Here is a 17,418-nt window from a genome sequence, read left to right as displayed (position 1 = left end):
TTTAAATAAAAGAAAGAAAACGATGACGCGTACAAGGTGTTTCTTTGTTTCGTTCTTTTACGTTTCTGTTTCTCCGGTTTTCGGTTTGCCTATTCTCCATGCTGTGAATACGTCATTTCGGGTCATTGTGGAGCTGAAATATCTCTGTTTGCGTCTTACTTAGCTTAAGTTATCCTTGCGCGCGCGGCTTTCCGATTGTATAGCTTCTCTCAATCTCTCTTTCTTTCTCTCTCTTCTCTCTTTCTATTCTCTCTGTTCACCTCTTATATAAATTTTAAATCTTGATTCGTAGATTAAAAAAAAGGAACAATATTTTTCTCTTTACAAATATACAAAAAATACTACACGCCTAGGGGGGGACAGGGTTTTGTGAGCGGGAGCTAAATGAAGGATGAATATTTTCCAAACTGAGCGTGAAGTTTTCGAAATGAAAAGCAACTACACGGAGCGAAAGCAACAGTAATTATAGCCGGGCGCCGAGATTAGATGTGTTACAATATAAAACGGTCCGCCTTGCTATGCGCATCAGCCACAGCGCCACGATTGGGCAGTTGTTGTTTGAACAGCTATCTCAATGCTTTACTCTGTTTTTGCTGATACTTTCAACGATCCGTTATCCTTTTACTAGTGGGTTTAATGTTTCTTTTTGTGTTTTGTTTTGTTTTCTTCAGACAGTTCACAATAATATATTATATTTTGATTTACGGAAGAAAGCGGTGGAAACAGTTAGAAGTAAGTAGTAAACGATTAGAATTATTTCTTCTCTCCACACACGTGTGTCTCTAGGTGTTTTCCGTTAGTGCATTCTTCGCTGGCAGCCTCCAACTTTCTTCACGTCGAACGTTGCGCCGAGGTCTGAACGAGCTCTTGAATTTATTACTTGTGATCCTTCGCGCTCAGGTGCGCAGGATATAGCCTTTTTTACAAACTTATCTACCATAGGATGCAGACTGACGTTGGTTTTGAGGATACCCAACCGTTCGCTCTTTAGCTCACAGTTTCCAGCACGACCGTTTTTCTTCGCTTAATACTTTTTTCTCGACTACTTGTTACTTCTGCGATTCGTTTGCAAACTTGCAACAGCGAACACGATCCTGTTGCTGTATGATTCTGCGTATCTTCGCTTTCAGGTAAGTTTGATGTGCAGGACCTGCGCTTTACGGGTGTCAAACTAAACCGTGTCTCTTCTTCTTTGATAAACCACGATAAAAGGATAACAGCGCGATTCGGGCACCACCGGCATATCCGCTCCTGTGTATCGAGAGGGGGTTCTGTGTGGTTCGGTCCCACAAGGGGCACCTGGTTCTGAGTTTTTTTGTTTTACTATTTCAACCAAACAAACAGGTTAATTTCTTGTAATTTCAGTGTTTTGTGATTCCTTTCTCGTCTCCGTCAAAGGGATGCTTGAATTTGTACACACAACAAACGATGTCTAATAAAGAACGTAATAATTTCACAGAAATTACCGCCCAATCCATCACGCCCGATGGAACGGCATGGCCGTCACACAACCGGCTAGTGGCTGGGTTTGACGTATGATTTGACCTAAAACATAGCTAGCGGGATTCCGGTTTGCATACATAAGGAATATATATATAAATATGCATACTCGTGTGTGTATACACTTACATATATTTATATATACACATATTCCATGTAATCGTATGCAGTAGTATTGTATAATTCTATATAAATTGCTTTGCTTGCCTTATACTTTCTTTGTGTATTCGCCAAAAACCCATATTTTTCGGTTCCGTGTTTTTTTCCGTTTTGCACACAACACAGTCCGGACAGAGCGGTGAGGATATAATAACTAGCGAGAGTTGAGGTTTCACTCGTTCCTTAGTTTGTGTGGTTGTTGTAGTAGGATGCAAGTTTGTTTTCGTTCAATGTACTTTGATTCCTTTCCACGCTGTTCCACACTTAAGACTAAATTTTTACTACCAACAAAAAGGAGCTGATCCAGCCGAAAATTATGTTTAAATGTTTCACAGGACTCAAACGTACTTCTATAGCTCGCCTGCTGCTCGGTGCAAGAGATCGTACGATCAATCGACTCGTTATGCCCGAACAGATCAGCGGAGTGGCGTGTACCGTTCATACATTTCTCCACCGCGTTCTAGCATACATACACTTTCGAATGAAATGGCCTAAAAATTTAACAAAAATGGCAAACATTTACTAAACCTTCCGTGGCGCTCTTTCGTTTTTTTGGTACATTGTTTGCCTATTGTGGCTGCAAAACCGCAAGCACTAATGGCGAGAGAAAGCGTGAATAGGTGCCACAAACGATGCCGGCGCACGGTTGCGCTGCACAACAATGTGGCAAATGGTAAATGAAACTAGAGATGCAGGCTTTCCAATTATTTTATAGTGAGTGTCATGCTGGAATCAGATCGACGGAGGATGCGATTTGCCGTTTGTGGTGAACAAAAATTCAAAAGATCGCCATGGCACACGCTGCATGTTGCGTGTATCTTTCACTCATTCGCTTCGCCATTAATTGCTGTGTTTTGTGTGCACAAAAAAGTTTACTAATAATTTTGGGTGCGATTGATCGCGATCGGTTCTCGACATTGGGGCGTATCATGAGACTACGAACTGCACCAAGCATCAGTTAAATAATTGTTGATGAAGGAAGAAGAAGTTTTGAATCTTTGATTGAAGGTACTAAGCAATACATTTCAGTTTGACATATTCGAAGCAATGTGTTGCCGTCCGATGAGGCTGTATGGCCTGAATCGGCCCTCGGGGGGTTTCATATTCCACTGCAAAAGCAACTGTAGTACTAGTTCCCCCGTATCATATCTTCCCGCTCTGGTCGCTCTGGCCCATAATATGTGTCTTATCAGTATTTGCGGCTGTGTTGGCTTTTCAATGGTTAGTTTAGTACTTATGAGTTTTCGGTTTGCTGTTTGCTTGTAAACGTGTCGTGTATTTAGTTTCATATAGCAATGTTTAAACTGACTAATTATGCATCTTCCGCTCTCCGTTCTTCTACATGTTGTTTTGCTTCTCCGATTTGTTGCTGGCTTCATTGTCGCCAGACTTTGTGTTACTCTTCGCTGCGTAATACTTCGCCTTTCGTCAATAAAACTGGTACTGGAGGATAAGAATTCAGGCATTTCATGGGCAGTTATCAATTTACTTTCCGTTATTTGTTAGCGAATATGTGTCCGTCTGTACGAGTGTGAATGTTGCTGTTTTCTCCGGTTGTCTAATCTATTTCTACCATTTTCCTCTTGTTTCATCATCGTTTGCGTGCCATTGCGATCATGTCATTGGTAAATGACACATTCTAAACAGCACTGAACCATTACGGGGGGCACTGAATGTGCCGTTGCATCTCTCGTTTGTTCTGCTTCAAATTTTAGCATCCACTTTTCGGTCTCTTTCAACCGATCATTACACGTGTTTCGTCTTACTGACTATCGCCGCGCAGGTAGTACATTGTATGTTTTGAATTAATATGCCACTTACTAGCTACAATGCAGGTGCTTTTTCTGTACTGTTTTTGGATGTGAATTATGTTTTTATCCCCCGTATGATGCACTATTTTACAAATGTTGCGGCCCAAAGACACGGATGCACCAGAACAAGCAGCACAGACCCAAATAGTCCCTGCGCTGCTGTGCCGTTTGCATCTATCGCTTCTCTGCCGTCCGCTTGTGTGTAATGCTGCTCTTTTCGGTTCGATTCAACCCATTTCATTTTCTTTTATATAGATTTGCATCTTCCGATGGATTCAGAGTTTTGTTTAATGTCTTACTGAGCGAGAATGTTCTTACTGAGCGAGGATTTATTATATTTACATATACACTGAAACTAAGAGATGATCCTAACTATAAAAATGCATTTTCAACGCGAGGAAAATTTATAAAATGGGAAACTTGAAACCTTCACACATACTTGTCGGGGTTCAGTTCCACACTGATTCTGATCATACGATCGCTCTTCGTCCTCCCGCTGTTTAAGAAACACATTTTCACAAATGAATGGGATGGTTTCGTGTCCCTAATCAATGCACAGACAAAAATGCACCAACCGTGCATTGGTGCACGATTCGTTTCACGTGAACACTGGGTGTGTCGACGGATTCCACTCTGATCTGCTCTGACACAAAAACGGATGCAAGATTTTGAGCATATCTTTTGAGTTATTTTTTCTAGTTTTTCGCCCCAACTGACACATTTAAATTACGAGGTTGAAAGTGTTTTCCTTGCTTGAATCTTCGTTTTATGAGCGCAAAAACGTCTGTCTTAAGCCATTCAATTGATTTTGAATATGATAAAAGCAAAGGAGAAGCAATGGAAACAATATTTTGTGTCCGCATTTGTAGCAAATGCGTTTCCATGGCCGGCCACCAAATTTGCTAGCGCCAAATTGATTTAGAAGATGACCGGCTGATTCCGCCGTACGATAGGTGTGTTTTGAGAGGTTTCGTTGCACTCTGTGATTTGTCTAGCGAAGTAACAGAAACACAAATATCCAAATTGCCTATTTCAACTTCATGCCTCATGCCTAAAAATTAAAAACGGAAAAAACACTAGAAACTCCACTACGGTTTTGTATCTTTTCAAATGCCAAAACAGGGAAAGAATTTTCAACACAAATCACAAATGGTTTCCAACTTAGCTAGCGTAGAGTGTCCATCGAGAGGAGCGAGGATTCGAGGACTCCGCCCTTGAGAGCTTGAAGGGAATTGTGAATTTTATTCGACAGTCCTTCCCAGCGCGGCTGCAAATGTCGTGGCATCGATCTTCAGCGCCGATTCCGCCTGGTGTATTGGAGTGCGCACGATCGAGCCAGTCCATAAGTTAAGGGTTTGCGGGCTTTTTAAAAGCTAAGGCCCACAGCCGATGTCAAGCAAGCTCTCGATGCTCTCGCTCCTCCGATGGAAATGTGAAACACATCCTCGTAAATTTTCTAGAAAGCTGCATTAACACAAAAGTGACGTCGTTTCGGGTTTGTTAAGATTCGGGAGAGCATCACCGAAATAATTTCTTAGACATTCTTCAACTCCAAGCCCTTGCGCATGCGATGAATGTGCCTAGCCATGAATCGTTAGTAGAAAAGAGATGAATTATGATACCAGCAATTTGATTGGAAACATGCTATTTACAGTCGGTCTCAAGCGAGCCCGCCATCCCGATGGCCCTAAATATTATCACCTAACGCTCGCCCTGTCTACGTTCCCTAATATGTCCTGTCGGCCATTTCGTGTCCCTTAATTCCTTTGGATCATATTTTTACACCAAAGTTCTTGCGTACGTATTTATTATATAAAAAGAAATACCAATTCGGACACATCTAACGCAATCCGTTTACTTGGTACTATACTTCTCGTTGCCCTCTCTCTCTTTTCAACTGATCGATCGATCGTGGGCACGATCGGGATCAGATCACCGGCAGAACGGCCCCGCACCCACTCTGTCATGAGGCCGCCGGACCACACACACACACATTCCGGTCTCAAGGTGAAGTCTGTGTCCTTGCTCTTACTATCGCTAATCGTCGCTACCGAAGTTACGCTACTATTCCGGGGTGTGACACACGGTGACACAACATTGCGAGCGGGCGCTCTTTCTTGCCTTCTCGGTCGCTCCTGCCGTTAATCCTTAAACGCGATGAAATGCACAAATGAAATTCTATACTCAAATTAGCGGTAATATCTATCATCTACACACCGTCGCCGGAGCGACCCAAACATTTGCCGCAATTCTTACTTTAGGCGTTCTCGTCTCTCGCCAAAGTCCTGTCCTACCGTCCACAAGGTTTGCTTTGTTATTTCCCGCGCGACCCGGGCGAGTATAACTCGTGCCAATAGCTCTGTGGCGCTCCTTATTGGCTAGTTGTTACCTTAAGCATTACTTTTGATATCGTTTCAAACTTTCCCCGCATCCAAGTTGCCGGTTCATTTTTGCTTCCGCGCATTCGCAGCTCTGCTCTGGTGTCCTGGCACAAGAACGTAAACTTAAATGAATCCAGGGGGCCGGTATAAAAATGCGGTATCCTTCTTGCGGAGGACACGATCGTTCGCTAAACCCCACGCAATATGGTGGGCAAGCTGGGATTGTTGATGAAGCCAAACTGTGTGGCAGCAGAAGGACGGACGAATGGGTTTGAGGGAGAAAAAAAAACTAATTTAGTAACATCTAAACAAGTAATTAACAAAGACAAGGTTAATCGTAATGGAGAGCCACGAAAGAAAGTAGGAAGTTCAAGCACCATTGATCGTTTTCTGATATTTGATGACCACGTTGCTGCTGTTGCTGCTGCCGCTGCTTGCCGTTGCCTTGTGTGAAACTGATGGCGGCGGTGGCGCGGGTGGCGTTGCTGTAGGTGGCGGAACTACTACTTTGGCACCACTGCAAGGCTTCAGTGTCAGGGCACCGCCGGACACTCGAGTACCACCAGCACCACCACTGACACTAACCAGGAGCGGTGGCGTTGGGTTGATGCTGATGCTGGACAGGGTGACGGTGCTTGATAAGGACGGGCGGCGGGCGGCAACGATGATTGAGCTGTTGTGGCCACAGCCCCCACCACCACCACCACCACCAGCGGCGCCGCTAGTGGCATGTGGTGATCATGTGTTTTGCTTCACGACGATCACGCCCGGTCGACACTGTTGCTGCTGCTGGAGGATTTGCGCCGCCGTCGCTGGCGTTAGGTGTGGATGGTGGAGCGTGGCGGCAGGTAGCGGTACGGTGGTAGCAGGGCTGGCCGCCGTGCCGTTCGCAACGATCGTCGTCGCCGCCGATGCGAGCGATACGGAAATGATCGAACTGGCGGCGGCAGCCGGTGGTGCTACCGTCACGACGCCGCTGCCACTTCCGGCGATCGGGAGGAGGTTGTTGGTGGCGGTGGCGACGACGGTGGAGACGGTGGGCAACACACCACCAGCCCCCGTTCGGAACTTCAGGTACGGTTCTAGCTGACTCTGGCGGTGATCACGATCGTGTTTTGACTGTATTGCTTGCTGCTGCTGCTGTTTGCTGCTCGTGGTTAGTGCCAGCGGAACTTCCTGCATGGGTCGATGCCCGCCGCCGCCTCCTATCGCCTGCGCCTGTTGCGCTGCTGCTGGGGTCGATGACGTCGAGTGAGGTTGGGGCGGTTGTAGGGGTTGCAACGCCGGTGGATGTTGGTGCTGTTGCTGTTGCTGCTGCGTCGGGACGACGGCATCGAAGGCGTCGCCCTCGAGATGGCGGATCGCTTCGACGATCGTTTCGAGATTGTGGCGACAGGTGTTGAGCCGCGGTGGCTGCTGCTGCTGCTGCACGGTCGCCGTCAGCTTCGGGCCGGCCCCGACCAGATGGGCGCCGGTGGTCGTCACCATCATGTGCTCCTCGTTGACCACGATCGACGATGGGGAGCTGATGCGTTCAACCTCCACCTTCGGTTCGGCCTTGATCGCCGCCTCCAGGATCGACGGGTAGCGGTGCTTCTTCGGTGGCAACGTGACCACCGTCGTCGTCGTTGTCGTCGTCGTTTCACCCGCCGGTGACCGCGACCGGGCCCGCTTGATGTACACTTGCTGCTGCTGCTGTTGTTGCTGCTGCTGTTGTTGCTGCTGTTCGTCCTTCAGCGGTATTAGTAGCTGCTTTGCCGGAACGGCGAGTGCTTCCTCCAGTCGAACGTCCGCGGCCGTGGCCACCAGCAGCTGGTGTTTCTTCGCGCCCAGCATACCTCCACTCGACTCGAGCGCAATCACCTGGACCGCACTGCCGCCGTCCACCAGTTCCGCCACTGCCGGACCGACTCGAGCTACTTTGCCACCGGCCGGGGCGATCGTGGACTTGTGGATGATCGAAACGGCCACCTCTTCCGCCGGCGGCGGCGGGGCTGGCTGCTGTTCGATGAGGCAGTCCGACGCTGACACCACCAACTCCGGGCCGTCCGGGTGGAACTGGTGGAGTCGGGTGGCCGACACCACCGGGTAGGCGAGTTGACGCTCCAGCGATTTCAGCTTGTCCTCCACGCTCGATCTTTGCCGCCGCTCGACGTCCAGCTGGTGCTTCAGCTCCAGGAAGTCCTTCACGGAGAAGTTGACCGTCGTGCACTGGCGGCCATTGCTGGTGGTGGTGGTGCCGGTGGCCGGCGGGTTATTGGTGGCCGTGATCGTCGTGGTCGGAGTGGGTATGGGGGTGAAGCCACCGTTCGTGCGCAGCGTCACCGGTTCCGGAGACATCGAGCCCAGCCCTTCGTCCGACGAGTCCGACACCGGCACGCTGTCAATTTTCCGCTTCTTCGCCACCGTCGTCGCTACCAGGTTGGTGGTTCCACCGGTGACCACACCACCGGTCGGGGCCCCGACGCCACCTCCCACTGGAATTTGTGTCGTCGTCGTACCACCGACACCAGCGGCGATCTGGGTCTGCGTCTGCGAGACCGGAGGCGTTCCGGCGTCCGGTCCGGCACCAGCACCGTTGTGATCTTGCTGGTCGAGCAACCGCTTCAGTTGACAGTTTTGCGACAGCAGCCGGGTCTTCTCCTGTTCCAGTGAGTAAATGTACTCGGCCGTCTGCTGCAGGATGGCGGCCTAGGAAGAGTGGGAAACAGTAGAAATTGATTAATTTGTTTGAACCGGAGGCTACAATCATGATAGTATGGGGCTATCCATCCCTGGATGGGTGTGGTGCATCATGAGTTCTTGTCACAGGGTAGAACGGTCAGTAATGAATATTATGTAAATAACAAAAATGAGATTTGAGGAAAAACAATAACGCCCGGTGATCAGACATCGTTGCTTGTTGATCAAAAACAACAAACTAATGATGTTCGCTTGTGATTTTTTATGATTTTTTATAGGCTACGATTGAGGAGATAAATATGGTATCGAAGGAGGAGCGGAACAAGATCACAAAAAAATGATTTTTTGAAGTGATTCGAGGATTGGAAAATAAAACGTTGCCAGAAGTGTATAATATCTAATGGGGATTACTTTGAAGGGGACAATATAAATAAATAATTTTTGATTGACAAAAATTGGCGATATTTTGTTAACGGACCACGTACAACAGGAAACAGAACCCAGAGTCGCAGAAAGCGAAGGAAGGACGATACAGAAACGTAGCAGTGCCACTTATCCCTGCACTGCACAACGCACATGTCTCCTATTTGAGCCGCGCGATCCCATAGCGATGCGCGGCGACTCCCGATCTCGATCGCCCAAACCACTCAACGCGTTAAGTGAGCGAGACATAAAAATGCATTGCGCCGGGGCGCTTCCTCAGACAGGGCCCCTCCACAAGACGCACATTTCCGCGTCTGAGCGGTTCGTCTCACTCGTCGAAACATGACCAGACTCAATGCAAAACGGCGAAAGCCGCAAAGCCGCCCAACTTCGCCTCCCTCGCCGGCACCTCTCAGTTCGAAGTTCAGGTTCTACCCCTCAGACTAGGTGCCCTTCAACAGTGGCGTGGCGCAGGGGGGGACCGAGCCTCCTCTCGTTTTATTATGGGCCACCACACACCATCCAACAAGGGGGGGGCATCTCCCGGGGCAGCGTGGAGCGGGGGGCGTTTTATGCACTCAATCGTCGGGACCGAGTCTTTCGTCTCTTCGCACACACCGCGCGACCACCGACACGGCCGAGACTGACAGCCGTGACCGAGGCGGGTGGGGCGCGCGGGAGGATGTAGCGCCCCATATGTACACTCTCTGCTGATCGGGCGGGGGGACGAGGCCGGAAAGTATGCAAAACCGGGCGCAACTGCCGTCTGGGGCGGCGCAGACCGCCGACTGCCGTCTTCGGGGGAGATTCTCCGGCCGGCAAAACTTGTTAACCTTCCTCAACAACGTGGCGCGGTAGAGCGTGGTTTAAAGGGGCGACCGGCGACGGATACTGGAGCACGGAACAGGGGGAGAGGTGTTCAACTTACGAAACACTCAGGGTGTACCAGAATAGACTCTCTGCCTGGTTTTGACTGCGAGCGAGCGAGAGAGAGAGAGGCTGATGCACTTGCACATTGATGCACTTTTGTGAGGCAGGGGGCGCAGCGCGGAAGGGTGTTTGTGAGCAGAAGGAGCCACACGTTCACCACAATCGGCCATTTATTTTAAAGTCTATACACGCACCGCAGCGTGGCGTCAGGAGCCGAACATCAGAAACATCGAAGCTGTTTATGAGCAAAAAAATCCTTAAAAACCAAACATTAAGCATTCATGAAACAGACCTTTAGTTTCACTATTTGTGCACTCCATCAGAGTACGTGATGGTGGTGCAAGTTGTTAGGCGCTTCATGCCCACAAGAGCGCGGTCACGGGTTCGATTCCTAGCCCTCTTCAAATCAAAAACTTTTCTTTAACAAAGAAAAATAATCCTCAAACTGCCCTTATCCATATAAAAATCACTGACTGAAACATCATTCAATATTATTATTCACTTCACTTAAACGAAAGGCCCCCCAACGTGTTGTGGCCTTAAAAATGTGTAATTTATTTTAAGCCAAAAATATGTCGACTTCAAAGTCAGTCTCACAACGCCACACGCTTCTCAGTGGTCGCTTAGCAGCAAGGCACCTCGGCGAAACATCGCATGCTGCGTCTCTCTGCTATGTTCTCTGCTATGCTGTTCTGCACGCGCGCTCGTTCGTGTTAGTGCAGCCCCATTACGATTGCGGTTGAAGTTCGCTGATCGCAGACGGGCGATATAATAAAATGTTTATATTTAGAACCGATCTGCGCGATGCGGTGCTGCTGCTGCTGCTGCTAATCGTGTCGCGCCGGTCGCGCATTGCACCTTCTATGCACACGCAGACGTCGTCGTCGTCGAGCGGTCGCCGTGTCTCCGTCATCAGCATATACCCCGCGAGCCCCCCACGAGCGACCCGGTTATGCGCCCGGCTCGAAAGACTGCCGCCGGAGCTGTGTGTATTGTGGGCCATCGCGTCACGAAACGCGAAAACCTTGCCATTCCATCGAACCTCTGCGACGCCGGGGGGGTCCCCCGTCGGGTCTCGTGTCTGTTGTGTGTGATTCGGTGTGTGTGTGCTTAAGGCCATGACCGAGCCTCGGTCCGGTCATTCCGTAAGCTGCTCGACAGCAAGTCTAGCAATAAAATGCATCAACTTCGACAAATATGTTGCGATGTTTAGCAATCGGATCGGAGCGGTGAGACAGTCGGTGCAAAAGGTGTAATAACCTATTTTTGAGTGTCAGGCGCATTAAGTGTTGGCCACAGTAATTTATTCCAGTTGAAAAGCACGATGACGGAGCCGTATTATCTGCAACTATATTCGCGTTTTATATCGAAAGTTAATGCATTCTCAGCGCGCTTTTTTCCGATGGAATTCGAACTACTCGAGAACGAAGCAACCAATCGGAATTTTATCGGATTTTATCCACACCATCTCATTAATTGAGTTTAAATGGCTGTTTATGAGCGAAGGCAGAGGTAAACTTAGACTACCATGTACCAAATTGAACTATAGAGTGAAGCATTAAATCATTGGCATTTAATATGCTTGTAAAAAGAAAACGATCGGAGCTTGAACAATTATTTGAACAGGTTGATTCAAGATATTTATTTATAAAAAACAATTTCAGTCAAATGTCCAATGTTGAATTTGGGTCCAAGTTTTCAACTTCAATTTCGCCGAACGAACCAATCAGCCTGCATTTTTCGATAGCGTACGCCATCGATGATTACCACGGATCCTTCTTCATTTTCGAAGAAAAATGGGCCGATGATCCCGCCAGTCCAAAGTTCGCACCAAACAGTTACTCTCTTGGGAGAATTGGCTTCTCTTGCACGACGTATGGGTTTTCCGAACCGACCAAATACGACAATTCTGTTTAGTAACATAACCACCAAGGCGGGAATGAGCTTCAACGAAATGTACTTTTCAAATTTGAGTTGAAAACTCACCACTTTGGAAAATAGTTTTTAATATTTCCCAATGCAATGCAGTGCTCCAAGAAAGTACGGTTTCATGCAACGAATAAACATGTTTTAGATCAATCTCCGTACTTTAGATTCAATTTTAGATACATCGGAACAGCGGCTGATTGATGGTTGAAACATTCCGACACCTCCCGGCACCTCGGGGTTCGATCGTTGTGAGTGGCGGAATTTATGGTCCTCTTTTTTGCACCGTTAGCCAAAGAGCAACGCGCGTGCCCAGCTGCATAACTCGGAAAGATTGCGATGCTGGCCAAAGTGCGAACCGCGAGGACACGGGCGCGAGAACTGAAAGGCAGTAAACAAACATAGAGAGCAGACCCCATAACAACAGCGCAAAAAGCAAGCAAACGAAACCTGCAAAAACCGGGCACGAGCGCGGGCAAAAGTGTGAATGGATTCTCGGCGCCATTTACGCTCATTTACGGGCTTTAATTTAGGTTGCGCGTGGTGGCGATGGTCTCGTAAAAAATCATAAACCTCTCCTCAGAGAGTGTGGTGGATGCATTTCATCGCCCAACGGAAAGACGACACAAAAACCCAAACCCTGTTGAATAATGAATGAAGTCAGGCCGGCCAGGTGACGCGAAGCGGACACACTTGACGGGGACGACTTTTTGTCGCGTGCTCCGCGCGAGTCCACGAGCCCGCGTAATCGTGTTCTAGTTACGCGAGCGCCTTCAGGATGATGAGTCGGCGCGCTGTGTCGGGCTTAAATGGGTCTAAGATCGTTTGCTCGTTTTTGCTCCACCGATCGTAGGGTATTGCGTACAGTCTTGGGCTCTAACGACCGGGCCGAAGGTGCGATACCGACGCTAATTTGAGGCCATCACCATCGCAAGGGATCGCGCAAGAGCTCCAACCTGGGACAGTAGTGGGTTGAAGCAAAAACAAAAGGATAGACAGAGTTTTTCCTTTCTTTTTTCCCCCGTGCAGTGCACAACGGTCAGCAAAACATAACTCGCACATGACTACGACTCGGACGATGTTTTTGTGGGCTGGTGCGCCATCTTTTCCCAAATTTGGTTCTTCGCCCAACGGCTCGCGTTTGGTTTGAGAAAAAGGTAAAGTTTGTTGTTTCGAAAACAAAGTGCCCCAGTTCGAAGGTACGACCCTAGGAGCGCTTCATTCAATCGGAATGTGGTCACACACCGCCCATTGCTTCAAAAAAGCAACACGATTTGCATAACATCCCGCTGATGTGTTCGCGGTTGGTGTTTCCTCTTCACTTTCAATTAGCCGTTGCTCGATCGGCTGGGAAAATCTCTCCTACTGCTGGGCTCTCTGGCCACCCAAAAGCCATCGATATTAATGTTCGTCAAAATTATTACTTCATTAGCCCATTGCGTTGGAGTTGGTCCGGATTGAGCGGGAGCTTAACATTCAGAAAGGCGCGACACACACGACAACAACAAGTAAATCGAACTGCACGTCGTCGCAGTCTGTATCCCCGCCGGCCGGTGGTGTGTTCTGACTGATCCTCTGCAAGCTCCGTTGTCGTCCACGTGCATAGATGGGGTGGAGAGTGTTATCAACTTTCGGTGCATAAAATAGCAATAACATTGTAAATGAAATTCATGAGATTCCGCTTGCCCCCTGCTGGCTATTATTGCGTTGAGCACACAGAGTGTGGCACACACTTAAAAAGGCAGTAACAGTTAGGATGTGCCTTCATGCGGTAGTTCAATTTCTTTTAATAATTATTAATTTTGTTCAAGTTAAGTTCTTCATCTTAATTTTAAATGTTAAACTTTACTTAAAGGCAGACAATTTATTCACTGATTGGATTGAAACTTTCTGTTCTTTCCGTTCCGTTAAAAGTATGTTTGCAACCGCCACGCAACTTTTTAAAAGAAGGATGAAAAACAAGGCCCACATTTTTTTTTTTATTTTAATACAACAACTTAAAGTAATTTTCCCAACAAATTGTTCAAAACTTTACCATCAACCGACGGGCGTGCGACGATGCTGCTGTCTCGGCCACTAACGTTCCACACCCCAGGCGCTAAGAAGAACTGAGCCCTCGAGTTGGAACTTTGCCAACATTTTTACTCCATTTAATTCATATACATATTTATTATGGTGCGCCCCATCACGAGCGGCTGCCCTTCCGGTGGGGTACACTTTTCCCAAGGAGCGTAGGAAAATCTTCCAAAAGAAACAAAAAAATGTGGGGTGGAAAATGGGCTCACGCTCCATTAAGAACGCGCCAACCAGAGAACCATCCGCGGCCAGCCGCAGCCCCAGCCGATGTCGTCTCGAACGCCAAACACTTTCTCATCGAGCAGCAGCGACGACGACGGCGCCTTAATAAATAATGTAACTGAATAGTAATCTCTCCCTAGGGCCACCGCCGGCGGACCGATCTGGCTGAACTTCCGACGACACTCCCGCTGTCAGCGGAGCGTGTTGAGATCTTACTCGGTGCGCCGGTAAGATGATCCATCGCCGAACTATGAAGCGGCCACCGCAAGTGAATCACAAGTCAATCGGTCATTCCAACACATACCAGGCGCCATTCCCATTTCGCAACCCGGCGGGGCACAGAGTGGCAGAGTCCGAAGCCGACACCACCACCACCACGCCACGCCGGCACAGCTTATGCGTAATGCTATCCCCGGCTGTGGCCACACCACAGGTGAAAAACCTCTTGTCCTTCATCGCACGGCGTCGACCGGCGCTGAGAGAGCATAGTTAATCAATTCGCACGCGGATTGGCGGTCCGTTGCGTCGGGGCACTGCGGCTGGGAGTCGGCGGGGGAAGAATGGCAAGTCTTAAGCCAATATCGCTGCCTGCGTGTTAGTTGCCGCTCGGTGTGCTCGGCTCGGCTACATCAGACGCCGATGATCCGATGCCGGCGTGCGGTGTCAAGATTAACGCTCAAAAGAGTTGGACCGGCCTAATAATTTATTCACGCACGCATGGTGATAGTAAAACCAAAACGTTGAGAGAATCCAGGTGGCCCAAAATTTGAATATGAGATGGCGCAAAGCTCTGAGAACTTGAAACTGAATTGAAACTAGATTATGATCCGATGAAGGAGCATGTTAAATGATAGTGAACCTGCGACGCGACACAAATCAACGCGAATAAACTGAACAAACAACAAAAACGAGAAAAACATAAATAAAGGATTGGAAAAATGATTGAAAAAAATAAAAAAATTTACCTGTTTTGCTCATTGGCGGAAGTAGAAAACGGATGGAACATAAAATAGATCGCAAAGCGAAAACGGAAACGGATAGAGAACAACACACGGTGATGGTAATAAACAAGAACAGTGGACAACGTAAAAAGGGTACCGAACCAAACGGAAATGAAACAAAAAGGAAATGAAACGAATCAGAAACGAAAAAAACAAAATCAAAACGAAAACAAAAAGGAAAGCCCTGTGAGACCCTAGCCTAGTAAGAAGCTTAAAACAAAAAACATGAAAATAACACTAAGGACGCGCTACCTTTTTTAGTTGAATGATCATTGGTCACATTGTGGCATTGTCTATTACACAACTGGTGGGTTAGTTTGGCAACTAACAGGTCAAAATAGAATACTATTTTATTGTTGGGCGTGGTTTGCGCAATGCTTTAAGTCAATTTGTGGAGAGACAATTCTTGGTTCTTGCTTCACGGTGAAGCCGTTTGCTGCATCACCATCACATTTCGGTGATCATTTCGTGATCAGTTCGTGATCATTTCGAAGCAAACTGATTTTGGCTATTCGATCAACTCCAAACGCCGTTCAGTGAACACTTTTTAAAGGTAATAGTTGAAATTGAAGCCGAAACGAAGACAGTGTTCAAGGTTATTCCTATAAAGAACTTTTCGGAGGAAAATAGTAACCAACGTAGACATAGCGGTATTGCATAGAGTAGGAATCATTTCAAAGGTAATAGCATAGGCATTTAAATGGCATTTAAAAGAATAAAGAAAGATTTTTCGATTTACAAGCGAGTTCTCGATATTTTTAGGCCACAGTCTAAGATCCTTTATTTTAGCTCCAACTCTGTTGAAGAAGTCAAACAGATAAGGTTTCGCCCTATGCGTAATTCTGCGTCGAAACACTGAAGCATTCCCATCCCTCGACACGATCATCGCAAGCCGCGCCACCTTCGAAGACGGCGCACCACGGTACAACGACCCAAAACCGCTCTGAACTTGAAATATTTAAACCACAACCGTGGCCCGAAGGAAGTTAGGAAATCGGGCGATAAAATCATAAGCAAACCAACGCACAAACCAGAAGAAGCGAAACGCACACCAAACGCCGCGATCGCCGGGGTACGTCACCAGAAGAAGTGAAAAGTGAAACACACCACCAACCACCAACCACCAGAGACAGAGCCACGCGTTTCTCGCTCTGTCTCCCTCCTGCCGGGGGGGTCAAGGATTTCTTTTTTCTCCTTTCGGAACGCCGTTTCTTGAATGAAGCGGCGGGCCGCGTTACGCACCTTTTGCCCCCCGTGTTTTGTGCGTATTTTTGGGGAATCGAAGAGAGAAGGCAAATGGAAGAAAAAAAAACTTTGTTATGTTTTATTTAAAGAGCCTTCGGTGGCGCGCCGTCGTCGTCTACGCACAGCTACGCCCAATCTCACACACCCGAGAGGCCGAGAGCCCGAGAAGATCGCAAGATCTGCGATCGTGAACTTGGCCTGCCCTCGGCCGGCGTCGTCGTCATGGTGGTGGTGCTGTTCTTATTTTTCCCGCCGTATTCTGGTGTCCGTTTTGTCTTCCTCCGGCTTTTCGGGTGGAACTCTGTTTAGAAAGATACACCCAAAACGGGGTGCCGGAACTGGAACATGGTGCTTGAAAGGGGGTTCGAAACTACGCGCCACACGATGATGATGTTGGCGTGGTCTACGCACCTGTGCGTGCGCGTCGAGAGCTTTCACGCACACACACAGCCAAGCCTTACTTAATCCGATGGAAAGTGTTTCTAGTTTTCGTTTCTGTTTTTTTTCGCTTCCTTTTGCGTGTTCCTATTGCCGCACGCACTATTCCTGACCTGACCCCCCTTACGCAACGCGCGCGCTTTTATGTTTTGGGGCCAGTTTTGTTTTGATCTTCCGTTTCGCGATCGCCCACCTTTACGCATCGTGATGTTGCGTAGCCCGGCCGGGGAGTGCCAAAAATACGCACAAACTGGATGACTGGCTGGAGAGGGCCCCTTGGCTTCCTTCGCCGATTGCCTTCTTCCGTTCGGTTTGCCTTCGGGCCAAACCCCACAACAACGCGGCAGGTGCGTAGCGCTGCTCCAGAGAGAGCGTAGGCCGTAAAAGGCCGCGAGAGCGTGAGCGTGCGAATATATGAAAATGAGGTCAACGTGGGTTTAAATTTTAAATACATTCTTCATGCGTGCCGCTCAGTGCCACGCCGGCCACGTTTAGCCGCACGCACCGCGGAGCATATTATGCTGAGCCATGTTCCGTTGGGTGTTTGCCTTTTTTTTTGGGGGGAAGAAAGATCAAGCGTGGATCATTCGCTTTCTGAGGGCCGAACTGGAACGGACCGGAAGC

At 48.2% G+C, this 17,418-nt stretch overlaps 1 protein-coding gene across 1 annotated transcript in view; it reads right to left on the bottom strand.

Moving 5' to 3' along the window:
* Positions 1-6,589: 6,589 nt before the first annotated feature.
* Positions 6,590-17,418, bottom strand: part of LOC128271054 (uncharacterized) — a 105,460-nt gene continuing 94,631 nt past the window's right edge. The window contains exons 4-5 of the mRNA XM_053008487.1: positions 7,610-8,542; positions 6,590-7,552 (exon numbers count right to left, since the gene is read on the bottom strand). Of these exons, the coding sequence (XP_052864447.1) occupies positions 6,590-7,552; positions 7,610-8,542 (1,896 nt within the window). The remainder of the gene's footprint in view (positions 7,553-7,609; positions 8,543-17,418) is intronic.

This window comes from Anopheles cruzii, chromosome 3 (genome assembly GCF_943734635.1).
Source record: "Anopheles cruzii chromosome 3, idAnoCruzAS_RS32_06, whole genome shotgun sequence".
Classification (NCBI taxonomy): Eukaryota; Metazoa; Arthropoda; class Insecta; order Diptera; family Culicidae; genus Anopheles; species Anopheles cruzii.
The sequence above is the reverse complement of the archived record's forward strand: the minus strand, read 5'-3'. Positions and strand labels throughout refer to the sequence as shown.